This window comes from Odocoileus virginianus, chromosome 14, assembly GCF_023699985.2.
Source record: "Odocoileus virginianus isolate 20LAN1187 ecotype Illinois chromosome 14, Ovbor_1.2, whole genome shotgun sequence".
In the NCBI taxonomy this organism is placed as follows: Eukaryota; Metazoa; Chordata; class Mammalia; order Artiodactyla; family Cervidae; genus Odocoileus; species Odocoileus virginianus.
In genome coordinates, this window is record NC_069687.1 from 28,276,806 (window position 1) to 28,299,230 (window position 22,425).

At 46.9% G+C, this 22,425-nt stretch overlaps 1 protein-coding gene across 6 annotated transcripts in view; it reads right to left on the minus strand.

Moving 5' to 3' along the window:
* Nucleotides 1–12,064: 12,064 nt before the first annotated feature.
* Nucleotides 12,065–22,425, minus strand: part of MTMR12 (myotubularin related protein 12) — a 69,407-nt gene continuing 59,046 nt past the window's right edge. For all 6 annotated transcript variants that reach the window (XM_070476538.1, XM_070476542.1, XM_070476539.1 and 3 more), the window contains 3 exons: nucleotides 20,997–21,164; nucleotides 19,934–20,095; nucleotides 12,065–14,913 (listed from right to left, as the gene is read on the minus strand). In XM_070476538.1, coding sequence (XP_070332639.1) covers nucleotides 14,344–14,913; nucleotides 19,934–20,095; nucleotides 20,997–21,164 — 900 coding nt within the window. In that variant the 3' untranslated portion in view covers nucleotides 12,065–14,343. The remainder of the gene's footprint in view (nucleotides 14,914–19,933; nucleotides 20,096–20,996; nucleotides 21,165–22,425) is intronic.

The following is a 22,425-nucleotide window of genomic DNA, read 5'->3' on the forward strand; positions in this document are numbered from 1 at the left end:
TGCTGCCCAGACTGGTTAAGACGTGTGTGGTGACAGTGAGGATGGAGAGAAGAGGAAGGCCATTCAGAAGTCATGTAGTAGTTAGACTCCATAGGGCTTGCGTTTAATTAGGGTCAAGGAACAGGGAAAGAAGACATCCAGAGCAGTGAAGTGAGTGGTACAGCCATTCATGAAGACACAACTCTGGAGGAGAAGCAAGTTTGGAAAGAATAAAATGAGTTTAATTTTGGATATATTGAGTTCTAAGTGCTTCACAGACATTCAAGTCTTGCTATATGGGTAGCAAGCAGGAGATAAAGATCTGGAGTAGAGGCAGGAGATAAGGATTGGGGAGTCATTCATTTCCACATGGTGATTAAAGCCACAGGAATGAACAACATTATTCAGGAAGAGGGTTAAGAGTGAGAAGGGACCTGAGGAGGATAGAAGAAAGAATTTCTGTCAAGGAGACTAGGGAGCAGCAGCCAGAGGGGTAGGAAGAAAACTAGGAGAGTGTATTATCATGGCGCCCAAGAGAAGAGATTTACTCAAGAAGGAAATGGCTGACAGTGCTGGCCACTGAGGGAGTCAGTCAAGGTTTGGTGGGTGTTGATGGCCACCTCCCCAATGCCCACTTCCGCCTTCCTGGCTTGTCATGCCTACCTGTTCCCCAAGATGAGAACTGAAAAGTGTCCTTTGGGTTTGGTGACATAGGACTCACTGGGTTCTTGAGATAACAGTCTTAGAAGTTTGGGGTTGGGAACTTCCCTGTGGCTAAGGGAAGTCCAGTGGCTAAGACTCCATGCTCCCAATGCAGAGGGCCTGGTTCCATCCCTGGTCAGGGAACTAGATCCCACATGCCACAACTGAGAGTTTGCATGTCACAATGAAGATCGAAGATCTTGAGTGCTTCAGCTAAGACCTGGCACAGCCAAATATATAAATTTTTTTTAAAAGAAGTTTTGGGTGTACTGAGAAGTGAATGTGAGATGCGACAGTGCTGGAGGGCAGGCATGGAGGCGGGGAGCACAGATGCAGGAGGAAGATAGGATCAAGACATGGGTTTTGTTTGTTTTGAGATAAGCTAGAGTGGGGCTCATTGTAATACTGATGGACAGGATCAGTAGGGACTAAAGGGCCATGTAAGTCACTCTGTTGTGTCCAACTTTTTGTGACTTCATGGACTGTAGCCTGCCAAGCTCCTCTGTCCAGGGGATTTTCCAGGCAAGAATACTGGAGTGGGTTGCTGTTTCCTTCTCCAGGGGATCTTCCTGACCCAGAGATCAAACCCAGGTCTCCTGCATTGGAGGCAGATTCTTTACTGTCCGAGCCACCAAGAAAGCCCAGGACTATCTCCCTGAAATAAAGGACCAGGGAGACAGAAAATAGAGAGCAAAGGTTCCTGAGAAGATAACAGGTAATGGTAGCCAGTGTTCACGTCATGGAGTCCTGGGATTCCATGTGGGTAGAGGCAGTCAAGTCTTTCAGAGCGGCAGAGAGAAAAACAGTGGAAGAAAAGCAGAGGGAAGCCAGGAATGATGGGGAGTGTGGACTGGGAGCCACACCTCCCTGAACAATGCTAGTTAGGTCCATAGCGCTAGAGAGGATTTCCTTCCTATCTTCTCTATTAATAAATTCTATCTTCTTGATGTGGTACATATATACAATGGAATATTACTCAGCCAGAAAAAAAGAACAAAATTGGGTTATTTGTAAAGATGTGGATGGATCTAGAGTCTATCATACAGAGTAAAGTAAGTCAGAAAGAGAAAAACAAATATTGTATATTAATGCATATATGTGGAATCTAGAAAAAATGGTACAGACGAACCTATTTGTAGGGTAAGAATAGAGATTCAGCCATAGAGGATGGCCATGTGGACACAGGGGCGGAAGGGGAGGCAGGGTGAATGGGGAGAGTAGCATTGGCAAATATACACTACCACGTGTAGAGAGCCAGTGGGAAGCCGCTGCATAGCACAGGGAGCTCAGCTGGTGCTCTGTGACAATGCAGAGGGGTGGGGTGGGGGTCTGGGAGGAAGGCTCCAGAAGGAGGAGATATATGTGTACATACAGCTGATTCACTTTGCCGTACAGCAGAAACTAACACCACATTGTAAAGCAATTATGTGTGTGTGTGCGCTCAACTGTGTCCGACCCTGCAACCCTGTAGACTGTAGCCTGCCGGGCTCCTACATCCATGGAATTTTCCAGGTAAGAATACTGGAGTGGTTTGCCATTTTCTCCTCCAGGGGATCTTCCTGACCCAGGGATCACACCCACATCTCTTGTGTCTCCTACATTGGCAGGCAGATTCTTTACCACTATGTCACCTTAAAGCAATTATACACCAATAAAAAAAAAATCCTATCTTCTCTATTAATCTCCAGTGATGGCTCTATTCACAAATATCAAAGCCAATCTTTCATAGTACTATAACAAGTCTGAGACCAAATTTAGATTAAATTCATCGCCTCCTGAATTAACTTCTTCAACATGTATTTATCGGGTTAGAATTATACAGTAAGGTTACAATGTCCAGGCACATCACTTCTGTATCCTATTGAATGTCTCTAATTAAAAGGAACCTCAACTGCCAGAAGCCAGAATGGAAAGAGAAGCCTCAAAAAGAGACCTGTTGGGCTTTCTTGGTGGCTCAGTGGATAAGAATCCACCTGTCAAAGCAGGAGACACATCCACACACGGCATGGATATCCACATGGAATGCACTGAAGTTGAATCCTTACCCTATTTCTGGGCATTCTATTCTCTTCCACTGATCTGTGCGTCTCTGTTTGTGCCAGCACCAAGTCATATACCTTATAAGGGGCTGGTATCTAGAACATACAAAGACTCTTAACTCAAAAAGACCACACAATTAGAAAATGAACAAAGATTCTGAACAGACATTTTTCCAGCTCCAAGGAAGATAGACCAATGGCCAACAAGCCCATGAAAAGATGCTCAACGTTGTTAGTCAGTCATCAGGGAAATGTAACTAAAAATACCACTTAAGATGCACTAGGGTAACTCAAATAGGAAAGTCAGATAATAACCAGTACTGGCAAGGTGTGGAGAAATGGTGATCCTCATAAGTTGCTGAGGAGAATATAAAATAGTGCAGCCACTCTGGACTACAGTCTGGCAGTTCCTCAAGAAGTTAAACATAGTTAAACAATGACTATGTGACCCAGACATTGCATTGCTAGATACCTATCCAAGAGAAATAAAAACATGTCCACAAAAAAACTTGCACAAATGTTTCTAACATCATTAGTCAATAATGTGGAAGATGCGGAAACAACCCAAACTAAGGAATGGGTAAACTTAGTGGTTTGGATGGATATGGGCCCATCCAACAGGTGAAATACCCAAACTGGTGAACAGATAAATAAAATGTGGTATGTCCATACAACAAGCTATTATTAGGCCACGCAAAGGAATGAAGTTCTGATACATCCTATATATACTGATGAACCTTGAAAACATTCTTCTAAGTGGAAGAAACTGATCACAGAAGACCACATACATGATTCAGTTTATATGAAATGTCCGAAATAAGCAAATATATGGAGACAGACAGACTAGTAGCTGCCTAAGGCTGGCAGCTCATGGGGGTTGGGAAGTGATAGCTAAGGGTAAGAGTTTCTTTTGGAGATAATGGAAATATTCTATAATTGATTGTGGTGATGGCTGCACAACTGTGAATATATTAACAACTATTGCTTTGTACACCTTAAATGGGTGAATTGTGTGGTATGTGAATTATATCTCAATAAAGCTGCTACTTGTTCCCACCTCCAAAAAAAGAAACTATCAGCTAAAGACACTTGCTCCTTGAAAGAAAAATTATGACCAACCTAGACAGCATATTAAAAAGCAGAGACATTACTTTGCCAACAAAGGTCTGTCTAGTCAAAGCTATGGTTTTTCCAGCAGTCATGTATGGATGTGAGAGTTGGACTGTGAAGAAAGCTTAGCGCTGAAGAATTGATGCTTTTGAACTGTGGTGTTGGAGAAGACTCTTGAGAGTCCCTTGGACTGCAAGGAGATCCAACCAGTCCATCCTAAAGGAAATCAGTCCTAAATATTCATTGGAGGGACTAATGCTGAAGCTGAAAGTCCAGTACTTTCGCCACCCGATGTGAAGAACTGACTCATTTGAAAAGACCCTGATGCTGGGAAAGATTGAAGGCCGGAAGAGAATGGGACAACAGAGGATGAGATGGTTGGATGGCATCACCGACTCAATGGACATGAATTTGAGTCAACTCCGGGAGTTGGTGATGGACAGGGAGGCCTGGCGTGCTGCAGTCCATGGGGTGACAAAGAGTCGGACACGACTGAGCCACTGAACTGACTGAAAGGGCAACTTCCTTCTCCCCAGGCTGTTCTCTCTGGGAGTCATGAATACTCTAAACCACCTGGTCTAAGAACAGGGGTACCCAAAAAGGCGGCTCACTGGGACACAGCCATGGAATTGTATCTCTGAACTGAGCAGCCATGGGTGTCAGGCTGGAATTCATGGAGCTCAGTTGCCCTTTGTCTTGACAACTTGGCTCCTTTCTGCCTGAGTCAGTCCAGGATAAGTTCTCCTTGTGCCGACAACACTGAACCCTTATTCCCTGGCATGTGCTATGTTATTGCGAAGAAAACCGACAAATTTTGAAGCTGCTCACACAGTAGAAGCATAGATCAAACTGGTTAGGCACAGGCAAGAAATAGCATGTGTTACATTACGTTTTTCTTACCACCTACTATAAACAGAGGCTGTTTAATGTCTTGGCATTTTGCTCAATTTTTTTAAAAAATCACAAAACACTTATTTATTGACTTCTGGCTATTGTTTCCTGGTGTCTCATAGCTCAGAGGATTTGGGGCAGTGGTGCACGTTTGAGAATGTTATTGCACTTGAAAAGGCTGGTGGGGCGCCTTGGAACTGGATGAACGTATGGGTGCTCTGGGAACTGAAAACACTACAGTTATTTGATTTTATTTAATTAAACAAAAGTTTCTAATTCACAGTAAGGATTGAATCACATACTCATCTAGTTTAATTTCACCACTTCCTGGGAGGCAAGGGAGAGGGTGGGTCAAGTATTCAAGAATTCTGGGAAATCAGAACCTGTAACCATAAGCTCTGGGGTAGGACAAAATTCAGCCTCCTAGTAGAAATAAGAAGGGCATTTAGAAACGCCCACAGGCATTGAGGATATATAGACATAGTACCCCTTAAACAAGAGGGGAGCCACAGGTAGTCCCACATTTGGAATCTGGGGAGAAATCAAGGAATTTATCTTGAGGTAGGAGAGAGCTGAAAGGGTTAGTTGTTACAAAAGCCCTTTATGATGCTCTTTGAGGTGCTATTATATAAAATGCATTGGAATGCTACCTCCTAATTTAGAGGAATTTTCACAAGACCATGCTGAGTGAGGCAAGATAAGGAGATATGGGGACCTCCCTGGTGGTACAGTGGATAAGAATCCTTCTGCCAAAGCAGGGGACGGACACCAGTTCAATCTCTGGTCTGGAAAGATTACACATGCCACAGAGCAACCAGGTCCACACGCCACAACTTCTGAGCCCGCACACCACAACTATTTGAAGCCAGTGTGCTCCAGGGCCCAAGAGCCCCAACTACTGAGCCTGTGTGCTACAGCTACTGAAGCCCATGCGTCTAGACCCTGTGTGCAGAGAAGCCACTGCAATGAGATGCTCACACATCACCACTAAGAGTAGCCCCTGTTTGCCACAACTAGAGAAAGCCCGCTGGCAGGAACAAAGATGCAAAGCAACCAAAAACAAGTTGTTTTTTAAAAAGAGATATGGGTATAATCAACACCCTCCTAAGTTCACATGGTCTCTCAGAGGGTTCCTGGCAGGGCTGGGCCCTATCGCTCACTGCAGTAACTTACGTGAACCTTTCTTAATTGCTCACTCTTTGACGCTGTTACTTGGGATCACTTGCCAGATAAACAAGTTGCATTCAAGCATTTGTCTCAGAGTCTTGGCTATTGGGTAAATCCAAACTAAGCCACCGAGTAACTTTCCTGGTGGTCCAATGGTTAAGAATCTGCTGGCCAATCCAGGGGACACAGGTTCAATCCTTGGTCCAGGAAGATCCCATCTGTCACAAGGCAACTAATCCCGTGCACCACAACTACTGAAATCTATGTACTTTAGGGCCCGTGTGCTGCAATTAGTGAAGCTCATACTCCCTAGAGCCTGTGCTCCATAGCAAAGAGTAGTCTCCGCTTGGCACAAGGAGAGAAAGCCCAAGTGTAGCAACAAAGACCCAGCACAGCCAAAAATTAACTAATTAATTAAAAAAAAAACACACAAAGATATAGAGACCTTAGGTGGCAGCCACAATGAACCAAAAACTGCAGGCTGACTTCATATACCCTAAGCCTCCCATACAACTGTAGGGGACAGGGAGGAGTTCCCCTAGATACAACTATTACTGAACATCCAGTAAATCTTAACTACTGATATATATAATGATTGAATTGAAGTCAAGACTTGATCCAAGTCAATTTGGCCATTATATAATTGTGACACTTTTCTGCTAAGTCAGTAGCTTCTGGAAATCAGCAGTGGGCAGGGGCAAGAGTATATCCCATGTACCGACACATCTCACTGCTAGAAGATGCTCAGCAAACCTTTGGAGGTAGATTTTGAATATCTGAAGTGCTTACGTAGCCACCTTTGGAACTTGGATTCCTGTTTGGGGTATTTCAAGTGTTAACTGCTACTGGTTAAGTTTACACACACACACACACACACACACACACACACACACACTCTGTTTACATAAAGTATTTAAATGACCACATAATAATAGCTAACATTTGTTGAACATCTACTATGTAATAGACACTTAAGAGGAACTCATCATTAATCCTCCAAAGCTCCAATAAGATGGATTCTGTGAATGCTGTCATTTTACTGAGAGGGAGGGATGGTAACTCCCTCAGCCAAGCCCCACAGTTCATAAGTTGTGAATCAGGGGTTCAGATTCAGGTAGTTTGGTTCTAGAGAGGCCACGCCTTAACTATTACACTCCTCAGCCCCTGATGGGGGCCGCTGTCAGTCAATGTAGAAAAACACAGAAATGTGACATTCATAGTATGAAGAAACTTGAGAATCTGACAGGGAAAGATGACTGCCTCACAATTAACAAGCAGTGAATAGCTGGCATCTGTGCTGGGCAGGCAAGCTCACAGCACACTCAGAACTGGGGGGGAGTGGCCCAGTAAGACCCCGCCCCACAGCTGGCTGGCCCAGACTCTCCGCCCCAGATCTGGAATGGGACCAAGATTCCTATTCAATCTGACTGGTCTCTTGAAAACAGTTGTTGTGGGAGTTTCATCCCACTTCATCAACTGGGAAGACAAGAAAGCTGGTGTGCAGACCGAAGAACAGCAAAGAATGCTCAGCATAGACTACATGGCCTTCAGGGAGAATTCCCGGCTCATCCCATGGCCAAGATCTCACACTTTCAATGCAGGACCCAGGTTCGATTTCTGATCAGGGAACTAGATCCCACTTGTTGAAACTAAAGATCCCATATGCCGCAATGAACTCACCTGCTGCAACTAAGACCCAGAGCAGCCAATTAAAAAAAGAAAAAAGACTACATGTGCTTCAGGAACAGAGACCCAACAGCATCTCTAACCTCCACCTTCAAACTCATAGTCTCTCTGTCTTAAGATACTGTAACCCAGGGTTCTAATGGATGCATCCATCACATGTTTTCAAGTCAAAAAGAAAAAAAACAAACAAACCACATGACTGCTTTAGGAAGATTCACTGGCAACATGAGAGAAGGGACCAAAAGCAGAGAGAAAGTTTAGAATGATGATCCAGGCAACAGAAAATGATGGTGCAGAGATGATGGAAACAGAAATAGGGGGCTCTGGGTGGTGGGGGTAGGGAGAACATGAACATTCTGGTTACTTCTCTGAGTTTCATTGTATCTTCCTGGTGGCCGGGTAGTTTTATAAGGATAGAGTTTCTCTTCTCTCATAAAAGACTGATATAGTTCTAGGTAACTTTCCACCCTCTGTTTAGAATTAATTCTTGGAGGGTTTGTTTTAAAAATTTTCTATGGAATTCCCTGGTGGTCCAGTGGTTAAGATGCCACACTTCCACTGCAGGGGGCACAGATTCAGTCTCTGGTTGGAGAAATAGGCTCCGGCATGCTGGAGGCAGGCCTCCTCCAAAACAATCCAACTTTTTTTTTCACTTTTTGGCCACGCTGCATGGCATGTGAAATCTTAGTTCCTTGACTAGGGGTTGAACCCATGGGCCCTGAATTGGAAGCAAAGAGTCTTAATCACTGGACTGCTGGGGAAGTCCCCAAAATCCAACATTTTATTACGAAAACTTCCAAACACAGTCAGTTTTAAAGAATTTTGTGGACACTCGTACTCCTACATACCCAGCTCAAGATCACATCCCTGTCATTTTATCTTCTATTATTCACTTTATCACATATCCAGCCATGTCCATCCTTCTACCCAGCTACTAATCCCTCCAGTTGGTGCCAATGAAAGTAAAACGCAGACAACAGAGCATTTCCCCATTAATAATTTGTTGGCAGTATCATTAACTAGAGTTGAAGATTTGCTTAATATTCTCTTAATGCAAAATTTAAACACAGTGAAACACACAGCTTAAATGTAATTTCACCGAGATTTGCTTATCAAGATATAGAATGCTGTATACCCTGAAGAAACCAAAATTGAAAAAGACACATGTACCCCAACGTTCACTGTAGCACTATTTATAATAGATAGAACATGAAAGCAACCTAGATGTCCATCGACTCGACAGATGAATGGATAAAGAAGCTGTGGTTCATATACACAATGGAATATTGCTCAGCCATATAAAGAAAGGCATTTGAGTCAGTTCTAAAGAGGTGGATGAACCTAGAACCTATTATATAGAGTGAAGTAAGTCAGAAAGAGAAAGATAAATATCATATACTAACGCATATATATGGAATCTGGAAAGATGGTACCAAAGAATTTATTTGCAGGGCAGCAACTGGGCTGGAGGAAGCACAAGCTGGAATCAAGATTGCCGGAAGAAATATAAATAATCTCAGATATGCAGATGACACCACCCTTATGCCAGAAAGTGAAGAACAACTAAAGAGCCTCTTGATGAAAGTGAAAGAGGAGAGTGAGAAAGTTGGCTTAAAGCTCAACATTCAGAAAACTAAGATCAAGGCATCCAGTCCCATCGCTTCATGGCAAATAGATGGGGAAACAGTGGAAACAGTGGCAGACTTTAATTTTCTGGGCTCCAAAAACACTGCAGATGGTGATTGCAGCCAGGAAATTAAAAGACGCTTACTCCTTGGAAGGAAAGTTATGACCAACCTAGCTAGACAGCATATTAAAAAGCAGAGACATTACTTTGCCAACAAAGGTCCGTCTAGTCAAGGCTATGGTTTTTCCAGTAGTCATGTATGGATGTGAGAGTTGGACTGTGAAGAAAGCTGAGTGCTGAAGAATTGATGCTTTTGAACTGTGGTGTTGGAGAAGACTCTTGAGAGTCCCTTGGACTGCAAGATCCAACCAGTCCATCCTAAAGGAGATCAGTCCTGGGTGTTCATTGGAAGGACTGATGCTGAAGCTGAAACTCCAATACTTTGGCCACCTCATGCGAAGAGTTGACTCACTGGAAAAGACTCTGATGCTGGGAGGGACTGTGGGCAGGAGGAGAAGGGGACGATAGAGGATGAGATGGCTGGATGGCATCACTGGCTCGATGGACATGAGTTTGAGTAAACTCCGGGAGCCGGTGATGGACAGCGAGGCCTGGCGTGCTGCGATCCATGGGGTCGCAGAGTTGGACACGACTGAGTGACTGAACTGAACTAAACTGAATGTTCAGTTCTCCCTGCGGCAGTGCATTCCAGGCCAAGGTCCTCAGGTCAGTCTGAGGGATAAAATGTCGCCCTTCCGCATTCCTTCCCAGCCCAGGAATGGCACGCCCTGTGCCCTTTCAGCACTGGGGATTAGCAGTGCACTCGCCTGCCCCAGGTCTCTGATTATTTGAAAAGTTCTCCATTCAAGACTAAAACAAACAAAAGTCACATAACTTTTCACAAAAGGAATATTCAAACCTAATATTTTTTTAAAAAATTTAACAAACACTGGACTGACCAGCAAAACTAGATTTTTTAAAAAATCCAAGGACTTCTCTGGCGGTTCACTGGTTAGGACTGTGTGTATTTCCGTATGATTACATAGCTTCATGTCCTTAAACTGCTAAAGGCAGACGGTGTCATGGGAGGATTAAAGACCAAAGAATTTAAAAGAACCTGGGCTGGAACCACAAAATAGACCAAGTTGTCTGTTTTTAGAGATACAGAACCATCATTCTAACAAATAACTTTCCTGTTCAATATATAAATGACCCTTAACCAGTTATTTCGTTGTTACCCACGGCCAGCCTGATTGCCAATACATATAAGCCCGTGCACAGTAACTGGTTACACTGGAGCCCACGGAACAAACAGGGCCTTCTCTCTCCCACCCACATCTATTAAGAGCGAGTGTGTTTGGGGATGGTTGCTAGCAGGGTCGATGTGGAAGGACCTGTCACTGAAGGCCCTGTCTCCTGGCCCTGCCCTGGGGTGGGCTTCACAAATGCCCTAGGGCCCAGCACGGCACAAGCACAGCTGAGACTCTCCTGCTGAGAAACAGTGAGCATGACCGCGGGAGGGCTCAGAAGACCAGCGAGAGTGCAGGTTCCGTCCGCCCGTCCACGCACCTTCCAGGACAGGAGGTGACACGGGCGCCAGGGAGTCCGTTCTCGGCAGGAGCCGCCTCTCCCCACGGTCCTATTTCACACTGGGTGGGAAGGAAATGCTCTCTGCCTCTCCCCGCTTTCCCTCAGCCCCCCACGGCCCTCACTTGGAAATCCAGGAACAAGCAAAACCTGGAGAGAGGGAGTCCTCCCAAGTCCAAGCTAGTTAACAAATGTGGAAAAAAGGACTGGAGTCAGCTAACCTCAGGGCTTCCCAGGTGGCGCTAGTGGTGAAGAACCTGCTGCCAATACAGGAGACCTAAGAGATGTGGGTTGGACCCTGGGTTAGGCAGATCCTCTGGACGAGGAAAGGGCAACCCATTCCAGTATTCTTGCCTGGAGAATCCCATGGACAGAGGAGCCTGGCAGGCTACAGTCCACACGGTCACAGTCAGACACAACTGAAGTGACTCAGCATGCATGCACCAGAACTTCTAACGGGAGTTTAATACAAATATCAAGTACCTGCCACATATGAGGGCAATGTGGCAGCAGTGGGAGCATGCGGAGTTCCAGGGATGGCTCGGAACCGGCCCTGTGACAAGCCTGGCCCACAGCAACAGGGGGTGGGCAGAGCCGGGGGACAGGGCCGCGGGCAGGAGAGGGTAGAGAAGAGAGCTTCTCAACCAACCTCGGAGACAAATGCTGAACAAATGAATGAGGAAAAAGTCCTCCTTATACACACCAGCCCACCCAGGCCAGCCTGCTTACTCTCTGAGGCAGGAAACAAAGCCTTTTCTCTTTCATCAGACCCCTTCCATCGACAAAGTTATTCTCATTTTATATATCCCCACAAAAGCAAAGAGGCAGTGATATTTAATTTCAGAGATTAAAAAACTCTCTCCCTTTACTTACCCTATAGGCAGGCATGCATGCTAAGTCACCTCAGTTGTGTCCAACTCTGTGTGACACTGTGGACTGTAGCCCACCAGTCTTCTCTGTCCATGGGGATTCTCCAGGCAAGAACACTGGAGTGGGTTGCCAAGGCCTGCTCCAGAGGATGGATCTTCCAACCTGAGTCTCTTCTGTCTCCTGCACTGGCAGGCAGATTCTTTACCACTAGCGCCACCTCCTTACCCTATAGGGTGCTACCCTATTTTATTTTTTGTCATAGTATTTTATCACCTCCTGAAATTTTAAATCTCCATTTGGTTATTAGTTTTTCATCCACCCACTAACCAATCAACCACCCCCACCGTGACAAACACAGTGACTAAATGAAAATAATCATACACCATGTTATACCAACCACACCAAATACAGTATTGTAAATTGTGCTTTAATTTCTGCAATCAGATATGATGCAGTGAAATACAAGTATAAACTTTCATTGAACATCCAGAAAATAAAAAGCACATTTATACAGATTTAGCCCAACAGCTTATTCCCTTAAAAAAAAAAGTTTCTAATGTAATTAAAGCTAATTTATCTTCAGTGTAAAAACCTGGAGGTATAAACAAACTCAAGATGTTATATACAGGAAATTAATATACATTTCCAAACGTGCACAGTGCAGCATTTTAGACAAAGTAAATGATCTCATTTTAGCTTTTACTGTTAACCATAATCCATATCTCAATCTTGAATAAAAATGTCACAATATATAAATCCACTGAGAATCCTGTACACAAATACAAGTTTATAGAAATCTCATTTCAGATATAAATACACAAACTGTCATGACCTTACATGTTAAAACAGCTTATTCTTCTATTGTAATTTTATTTTAAAAAAATCATAGAAAAATATTTCAATGCACATTCAACTGCTATGACAGGGGCCATGACCTTGTGCCTTTAAACCATACTTTATGGAGTGTAAAGCATCACACCGGGCATTTTTGGAATGAAAATTACTAAGATCTTAAGACTGAAGAGGCTACTGTATAAATATTCCCATTATAATATGGTAACAAAACTAGTTAACTCCATAGTGTATCTGGGAGGCAGTGGGGCAGGGAAAGGAGGTTTGTGCTAATTTAAGAAGGCCCACAGAACGTAACCAATGATTTAGGGTCAATTTATAGTCCCCACTGCAAGCCTATACTGACCTTACTAGTGAGACTCTTAAGGCAACCAAGACTGGGCATGTGTTTGGCCCCAGATGCATAAATCCTGCCCTCCCCTCAATCTCCATCGTCTGAACAGACCAACAAGGCTTGAACATCAACATGGCATGGGGAGGACTGCAAAGCAATTTCTTGTGGTGTACAAAAGACGATTCAGTGCAAACCGAGAAACTCCTCTTTGTCAACAGTTTCAAATTTTCTTATTGCCCTTCAGCAACTGAAAGCTTTTCTAAACAGGTAATGTTCAAATTGGAATCCATACTGGAGAGCAAACAGGTATAAAAGGCAAACTTCTGATAGGGAACATTCTGACGTGAGATTGATCATCTTTCCCACTTCCTTTTGTGGAACTGAACAGGTTTCCACGGAGAATGAAAAAACAGGTCTTCACTAAGTGTGCTTTTCTGGCACTTAAAACTATAGATCATTTAAACAGCAGATCCAGGAAGGTTACCAGGCATAGTCAAGTTTCTTCTATGGCTTTTTAAATCGCTGAGGTACTATGTGGTCACCATCACTTCTGAGACTTATGCTTGACCGCTTCCCTATGATAGCCATATTCAACAGTGATCTTCACTGGGCTGTAAGGTAGCAGAAACTGGGGACACCGCCTGAGGACGGCGGTCACAGACGCTCTGAAGCCTTGGCATGCTGTTGGAAAAAGGTGAAGCAACCTCTTTCAAACACTGCGTGCCTCCGGGAGAATGGAGGCTCCTCTGGGCAAACCTAAGAGATTTCCCCCAGTCTGACCCACAGGCTTAGCAGCAAGATCCCAGGACGAGGTACACCAAGGCGGGGAGTGTGTAGGGATGGTGGAAAGCGGTGCACAGCCGGTGGTGGGGCAGGGTGGGGGGGACCTGGAGCAGTCGGCCCACGAGCCAGCCCCCCGTCCCCACATAAAGTGACACAGTCTGAGGGTGGTCGGGAACGTCAGGATGGTGACACGCATGGCAAGAGGACATAGGAAAACTGCTACGGTTTGGAAATGAAGGCCATACATCTTAACAACGCTGTCTGAATCTGTTAATCCAACACACACACACATACACACACACATACCATGTAAAGCTGAACTTGCTCTGAACCAGGATGGGCTAGAGAGACGCTACTCCTGACAACTGGATAAAGCACGCTGGCACAGGAAAGATGTGAGGACCATACAGCATCCAAGCACAGCTAACCAAAGCCCTTTCTAAGTAGTAAAGTAGCTACCGTGGGGTCCGAGTGATACTAACGCAGAGGACGCTGGCCACAGCTCTATTACGGGTCACGCACTAACTCCTTTCAATAATACTCAAATACGGGTAGTCAACTGCATAGTCTTTCAGAACTGGGGGCGGTGAGAAACGAGAACCAGCTCTTTTCCAGAAGACCCAGGCTTGCCCTCCACACCGACGTGGAGAGCAGACATGTCCAACCTCCTGTCCCAGCCTGCGAGGGTCCTCTCTCACCGCCACCGAGCAGGCCAGTCACACGTCCCCTAGGTCCACAAACTCGTCTTCTCGCTTGGCCAAGTCGTCTTCGTCTCCCAAGGCTTTCCACCCGCTGGTGGGCAGGACAGGCTTGGAGGGATGGCGCTGCAGCAGCGCGAAAGGGAACAAGGAGGACAGGCGGCCCGAGGTCCTCGGTGGCGAGGCAGCCTCTGCCTGGAGGGCCTCCTGGCTGTGGTGTCTCGCCTCGATTTTCTCCTGTAGGCGCTGGACTTCCTCCATCATCTCCAAGAGTTTGCTCATGGTGGCCACTCCGCCGCCACCCAGGATCTGGGCCTCCGGAATCCAGCGCAAGTAGCGCTGGGCCCAGACTTTGATCTCCGGGCCCTCGAGGTGAGGCAGCAGCAGCCCCTGGTAGCTGGGGGGCCTGCTGTGCCAGCCGTCATAGAACTCTCGGAAGCCGTCCTGCAGCTCCTCCGAGGAGTTGATCAGTTTGCTGATTCTCTTGCCTAGCAGGTTTTTAATTAAGTGATCTGTTTCTTCCCTGAAAAATCCTCTTTTGGGAGATGATTTCGATTGGGTGAGGGGCAGAGAAAGTTGTCTTTGATGCTTTGAGAGAAAACACAAATAAAAAAAGTCTTTGGTTAGCCCAAGAGCACAATGATGGTTGTTTCCATCCAAAAAAAACAACAAAAAAAGCATAATCCTACTTTAAGGAAAGTCATGTGAACTGCCCTGTGAACGCAAATTCATTACAATGCCATCACACACAGAGAGAAAGTGGCAGTGGGCGGGTGGGGGATGCCTGTTTATTCCATGATGAGCATATCAGATGCACACTGGGTTGCTAAACAAATGGGCGAGACCTGGCGCAGGGTATTAAGCACTCGTGAAGAACAAGCTGAAGCTAAGGCAGACGATGAGGACCTCTCTGGTAGTCCAGGGGCTAGGAGCTCACCTGCCAATGCAGGGGACATGGGTTTGATCCCTGGTCCAGAAGGATTCCACATGCCAAGAGGCAAGTAAGGCCGTGTACCACAACTACTGTACTATACAGCACGGTACACCCAGGCTCTAGAGCTCCGCAACCAGAGAAGCCCGTGCCCTGCAAGATTAGTCCCAACTCACCGCGACTAGAGAAAAGCCAGGGTGGACCAACAAAGACCGAGCGCAGCCGGTAAATAAGTGAATAACAAGAGAGGCAGATGATGAGTCAGGGGAGTTTGGAGATGAGGCTGGTTCATTTGTGAAGGGAGCAGAATGTTTCTTCTTTGAGAAACTTAGGGGGCTAGCTTCCACAATATCCTGAACACCTGTGAGGAAGCAGGGCCAACGACCTGAAGAGCTTGTCATTCCAACGAAACAGCTTACAGGGCTAACTGGTGGGAGGGTAAGGCATTCAGTGGGAGGTCAAGCCTACATCAGAAAGGTTCTTTTGTAAAGAAACAAAAGACCTATACATAGAAAACTATAAAACACTGATGAAAGAAATCAAAGAGGACACAAACAGATGGAGAAACATACCGTGTTCATGGATTGGAAGAATCAATATTGTCAAAATGGCTATACTACCCAAAGTAATCTATAGATTCAATGCAATCCCTATCAAACTACCAACGGTATTTTTCACAGAACTAGAACAAATAATTTCACAATTTGTATGGAAATACAAAAAACCTCGAATAGCCAAAGTAATCCTGAGAAAGAAGAATGGAACTGGAGGAATCAATCTGCCTGACTTCAGACTCTACTACAAAGCCACAGTCATCAAGATAGTATGGTACTGGCACAAAGACAGAAATATAGATCAATGGAACAGAATAGAAAGCCCAGAGATAAGTCCACGAACCTATGGTCACCTTATCTTTGACAAAGGAGGCAAGGATATACAATGGAAAAAAGATAACCTCTTTAACAAGTGGTGCTGGGAAAACTGGTCAACCACCTGTAAAAGAATGAAACTAGAACACTTTCTAACACCATACACAAAAATAAACTCAAAATGGATTAAAGATCTAAATGTAAGACCAGAAACTATCAAACTCCTAGAGGAGAACATAGGCAAAACACTCTCCGACATAAATCACAGCAGGATCCTCTATGACCCACATCCCAAAATTTCAGAAATAAAAGCAAAAATAAACAAATGGGACCTAATGAAACTTAAAAGCTTTTGCACAACAAAGGAAACTATAAGCAAGGTGAAAAGACAGCCCTCAGATTGGGAGAAAATAATAGCAAACGAAGCAACAGACAAAGGATTAATCTCAAAAATATACAAGCAACTCCTCCAGCTCAATTCCAGAAAAATAAATGACCCAATCAAAAAATGGGCCAAAGAACTAAACAGACATTTCTCCAAGGAAGACATACAGATGGCTAACAAACACATGAAAAGATGCTCAACATCACTCATTATCAGAGAAATGCAAATCAAAACCACAATGAGGTACCATTACACGCCAGTCAGGATGGCTGCTATCCAAAAGTCTACAAGCAATAAATGCTGGAGAGGGTGTGGAGAAAAGGGAACCCTCTTACACTGTTGGTGGGAATGCAAATTAGTACAGCCACTATGGAAAACAGTGTGGAGATTTCTTAAAAAGCTGGAAATAGAACTGCCATATGACCCAGCAATACCACTTCTGGGCATACACACCAAGGAAACCAGATCTGAAAGAGACACGTGCACCCCAGTGTTCATCGCAGCACTGTTTATAATAGCCAGGACATGGAAGCAACCGAGATGCCCATCAGCAGACGAATGGATGAGGAAGCTGTGGTACATATACACCATGGAATATTACTCAGCCATTAAAAAGAATTCATTTGAATCAGTTCTAATGAGATGGATGAAACTGGAGCCCATTATACAGAGTGAAGTAAGCCAGAAAGATAAAGACCATTACAGTATACTAACACATATATATGGACTTTAGAAAGATGGTAACGATAACCCTATATGCAAAACAGAAAAAGAGACTCAGATGTATAGAACAGACTTGTGGACTCAGAGAAGGCGAGGATGGGATGTTTCAAGAGAACAGCATTGAAACATGTATATTATCTAGGGTGAAACAGATAACCAGCCCAGGTTGGGTACATGAGACAAGTGCTCGGGCATGGTGCACTGGGAAGACCCAGAGGGATCGGGTGGAGAGGGAGGTGGGAGCGGGGACTGGGATGGGGAATACATGTAAATCCATGGCTAATTCATTTCAATGTATAACAAAAACTACTGTAATGATGTAAAGTAATTAGCCTCCAACTGATAAAAATAAATGGAAAAAAAAAAAAAAAAAGAAAGGTTCTTTTGGACAAAGAGACAGATGGGAGCACAGGAAGCCTGAGGACTGTCTAACTGGGCCGGATGTTCTTGCCGGCGAGCTGCACAGGGTGGAAGATGCTGAGAGCATCTATATGCTTGTCCTCAGGAATCTCATCTGCAGCCAAAGCTAGGTGCTATATTTTGGGATGCAGTGAGAGAGGGCTGTAAGGATGGTCAGGACAGTTGCAACAGATCCTTGGTGCCTGAAGATAAAGGTAAAAATCTGAGGAGCTGTTTCTCCCCATCTCTTTTGCTCCTGAGGTGTCATGTGAAATAAGAAGAGACAGAAGTTTTATTTTGGGGCTAGGCCTCTGTAACATGTTCCTACCAGTGGTTCGTCCTTATTAAGAAGTGTAGAACAAACAATAAAAATATAACGTAGAAAGCAAAACCATTTACAACACCCCAAGTCAGAGATGACCAGGATTTCTGACTTGCCACCTGGGGGCAGGAGAGTTGGGGGCCGGCCTCTTCTGCCCAGTGACCCAGGTGAGTCAGGGGAAGGGAAGCAGGTGGGACCATCACCGCCTGCCGGGTTCCATGCTCAGAGCTTAACATGCAACCACTCACCCATTATTGGTAAGGAGTCACCATTACGGCCCCATTTGACACATGAGAAAACTAAGGCGCAGTGGTTAAGTCAACCGCAAAGGCCCCAGCTACCAAGTGCCAGGTGTGGTTTCACACCGTCTGGCTCCGGAGGGAGCCCGGACTCTTAACAGTCTTGGAAGCCCTCCTCTCAAGCCCAAAGTGAATGGAGAGCTCTGGACAGGCCAGGTGGGGGCAGCACTGTGTCCCTGTAGCCTGGTCAAGGCCAGGGGCTGTGGCTGGGACCCCACACCTGAGCGGACCCCATGGTTTGGAGGGGTAATTCCCGGGGCAGCGCACTGGGCATTCCCAGGGCAGCCGTGGTTGGCTATGGCTCTTTGGTCTCTACAGAATGTCTCCAAGGCTGCCTGTCCCCCAACAAGAGGCCCCAAGCCTGACTCCAGGACTCCTCACCCCACGGCCTCAAAGGTTCTCGTCAGCCCAATGCTGGCCCTGCATGAGCTAATACAACCTCAGATGCCCTGACCTGCAGCTCAAGCCTCTCCCACGGGCCAGCTCCTGGAACCTGGGCCCTTAGGTTCTCCACTGCCACCTACAAGAAGGGACCCTCAGAGAAAAGGGGCCTGGGCGGAGAAAAGGCCTTACAGGTAGACTTTCACTTCCTCCCTCGGACCTCTGAGGGCCCTTGCCCCTCTGGTGGGGGCAGCTGGGCCGTCCGGACCCGGCGGGAGGTGTGTGTGCAGCCACCAGGGGGCACAGCTCACCGGCGAAACCGACCTCCGGCCCGGCTGTGCTGGAGCACAGGGCGGTCCTGGCCCCGCACACAGGACAGAGGTTGGACCAGGAGCGCTAACACCCAGGCAGGGCCTGAGGACCCTCGGAGGGGTGAAGCGGCAGCCAGCAGAGGCACCTTCTGTGAGTGCTGGCATTGGCTCGTGGGTCCCCAAGCCCCTTTAGAACGGAGCCATCTCCCGCACCAGAACTGGCCAGGCTCCTAGCAGCCCCGCAGGACTTCTGAATCAGAAAGATGGTGGTGGAGTAGGCAGTGACATGCTCCGACTTGCGAGTGACCATAACTGACCACCCTGCTCTCCTCTTTGTGGGGGGGCTCCGAAGTCAGGAGAAAGAATAAGAAATGCCATGTACATCATACAACATCTAGGCAATGTCGGAGTTTTAATAACTAGTAAAATCAGGAACAAATATCTAAAGCGAAACCCAAATAATTTGATGATTGTCATTTAAGCCCAGGTCCGCAAATAACAGCCCACGGGCCCACTCTGGCCCGGGCCAGCCTCTTAAATCCCGGAGCACAGCCAGGCCCGTCTGCTCACATGGTGCCCATGGCTGGCTTCCAGCTCCAGCAGAATGGGGGGGAGGTGGTTGTGCCAGAGCTCTGTGGCCCCTGACAAAACATGTCAGTCACAAACACCATTTTTAGCACGAAGAGAGGCCTTGTTAGTGAAGACTTGAACTGGTACAGAGGACATAAACCCACGCTGTGATCAGTGTTCCCTCGGCCGTATCAATCACACTTGGGCAGGGCTGAGACCCTCGATTCCCCGCGGCACCCCCAGTGACACTCAGGACAAACGTGCATCTGCCGAAGGCAAGGATTCTCAGGGGCCCTGACAACCTGCCCATCACAGTCTCGACTCTGTGACTGTGCCCAGAATCCACAGGTTAAATGTAATCCTTCCAGATAAGGAGATCTCTGCACAGACGAGGGGGTTACACACGCACAAATCTTACTTTGAAATGCGTTCCTTTCCGCTGGGCTTTCTCCAGTTTTGGCTTCTCCACGTAAAGAGGGTTTGTGAGCAACGTCTGGGCTTTGGGTTCAAACTGCACGGACCAGTCCCACACGGTGAGCAGATTCAAAGGCTTGCTTTGTGAGTCCTGGCTCTCCCTGCCCTGCCAAAACAAGCAGAGGTCACTGTGTTTGCAGGGAGGGCTGAGGAGAGCAGACAGTGCCGAGAGACAGGCTCCAGGACGGCACAGCCAGCCTGCCCTGAGACCTCGCCTCCGCGGCACCGCAAGGGAAGGCTGAGGCCGTCGGTGATCGCTCACCGATGGCTTTAGGTGGGGAGGAGGCAGGACACGTTACTCCCAGAACTTGCCCCGGCCACTGGGCTGCACACGCTCACCACACCCCCAGGAGGTCGCTCCTAGTTTTCCAATTTACCTTTGGGGAAATGGAGGCTGGGAAAACGGAAGTGAACCACCTGAGGCCATGAGGCTGGTGAGCAGCAAGGCTGTGTGACTGGAGGCCCGGGCGCTGTTTCCCACTCCCCGTGAGATGTGGTAAGGTCCACCTGGAGGGCAGCTCCAGCAAACCCCAGGTCCCCAAAGGGCTAGTCGGAGCCCTGATGGTGCAGGGTTGAAGCCTCGGGAGGAGGGCCTCAAGGGAGACTATAAAGATGTCTAAGGCGGAGAGTGAAAGCCCAGCTCTCCTGGGCGGCCTCCACTCTCTTCTGAGTCACTCCAGGCATCCATCAAGTGGAAGAGAAGGCATCTGAGCTGTTCACAAAGACTACTTTTAATGTGCTTAATCCCCAGATCTCACACCGGCTCCCAGCCCCGATATTTACCCTGTGACCCAGGGCGACTGCCTCACTGTCTCAGTGACTCACTCTCAGAGATAACAGTAATTCGGACTTGAGGATTACATATCAATACCCGGAGAGCGCTCAGAACAGGGCCCTCTGCGTAATCACTGTTATAAAGAAAATATCATTTTCATCATCACTCCTCTTACATCCTACTTGTTAGACACGGCTTCTTCAATACACAGGTTCCTAAGAGTGACTCTTACCACGTTCGTATCTTTTTGATGAGGCGAATTGAAGAAGAAAGTGCTAAAAATAGGTATGTACAGGCTGTCTGACAAAACGGTCAGGTACGTCTCCGTGAACTCAAACGCTGGGGGGTGCTGGTGCACCAGCTGCCACACGCAGTCCAAGAAGAGCAGGAACACGGGCGCCTGCGTGAAGACAAGACACACGTGATGGAGGGGTGCCAGCGGTCCGGAGCCAGCGGTCCCGGGTACAGGGCAGCCACCTCGACAGCCGTGGAGTAGCCTCTCCTGGGCACTGCATGCTCTGGGAAGCACACTCCAGGTGACTGCCATTCCCAACTGCATCCCAACCCCAGAGATAAAGGTGCTTGCCTGAAAACCCACACACCCCTTGGATTAACCTCAGGACTCGGCAGTAGCTCCCTAAGTGAAAGACATTCCGGAGATGAAGAAGGAAAATCTCCTCAAGAATCTGCCTGCAATGTGGGAGACCTGGGTTTGATCTCTGGGTCGGGAAGATCCCCTGGGGAAGAGAAAGGCTACCCACTCCAGTATTCTGGCCTGGAGAATCCCCATGGACAGAGGAGCCTGGTGGGCTATAGTCCATGGGGTAACAAAGACTGAGCGACTATGCACAGCGCCCTGACAATGAGGGCTCAGAAGAGAAAGAGGATGGGAGAGAAAGCAGAAGCGGCAAAAATGAGTTTCTAACATTTTTCACAAATGCATTTTTTTTCATCGGTGGCATCTTTTATTAGCTTCAGAGGCAAGCTCTTTCTCAGTGGAGCTTCTGAGGGCACCCTGTTGTTCCCCAGCGCTCCTCCTCCAGTCACCAGTGACCCTGTAAGGTGGACAAGGCAGACTACGTCTCGGCCTCTCCACTCCCGGGCCCGGCTGAGGTCTCACACGCAGCTCCTGAGAGGCGGGAGCTGGCAGTCCAGCTCTTGACTCAGTCCCAGAGGCGGGAGCCGGCAGTCCAGCTCTTGACTCAGTCCCAGGCTGCGTCAATTACATCACAAACTGGACCACCCAGTTTTCCGTCAAAACTCCAGGGTGTCGATGTTGAGATGTGAAGAAAGGTCTACGTGGCAGCTTTATCTCATATGTCATGTTACATTCAGTGGCATTAGACCAGAGTGGAAAATATCTGAATCTCATAGCACAGTCAGGGAAATGGGCTCAGAAAGTACAGGTGACTCCTCCCAGCCCTGGGCGAGCAGGCGGATCTGCTCTGGGGCTCCTTCCCCTTTAGACACGGTGCCCATCCGTCTCCCTACTCTCAAGATACACAGACTACACAAGATGTGCAAAAACACCCTCTTCCCGACACAGTACCAACTCTCTGTTGAGTGCCAGCAACCTTTTGAATTAGTTTCTCAGAAAGGCAAGTCCCTTCTAAGACTGAACGATGGTGACGCATATTCACCATCAGCCTGATGGGACACGG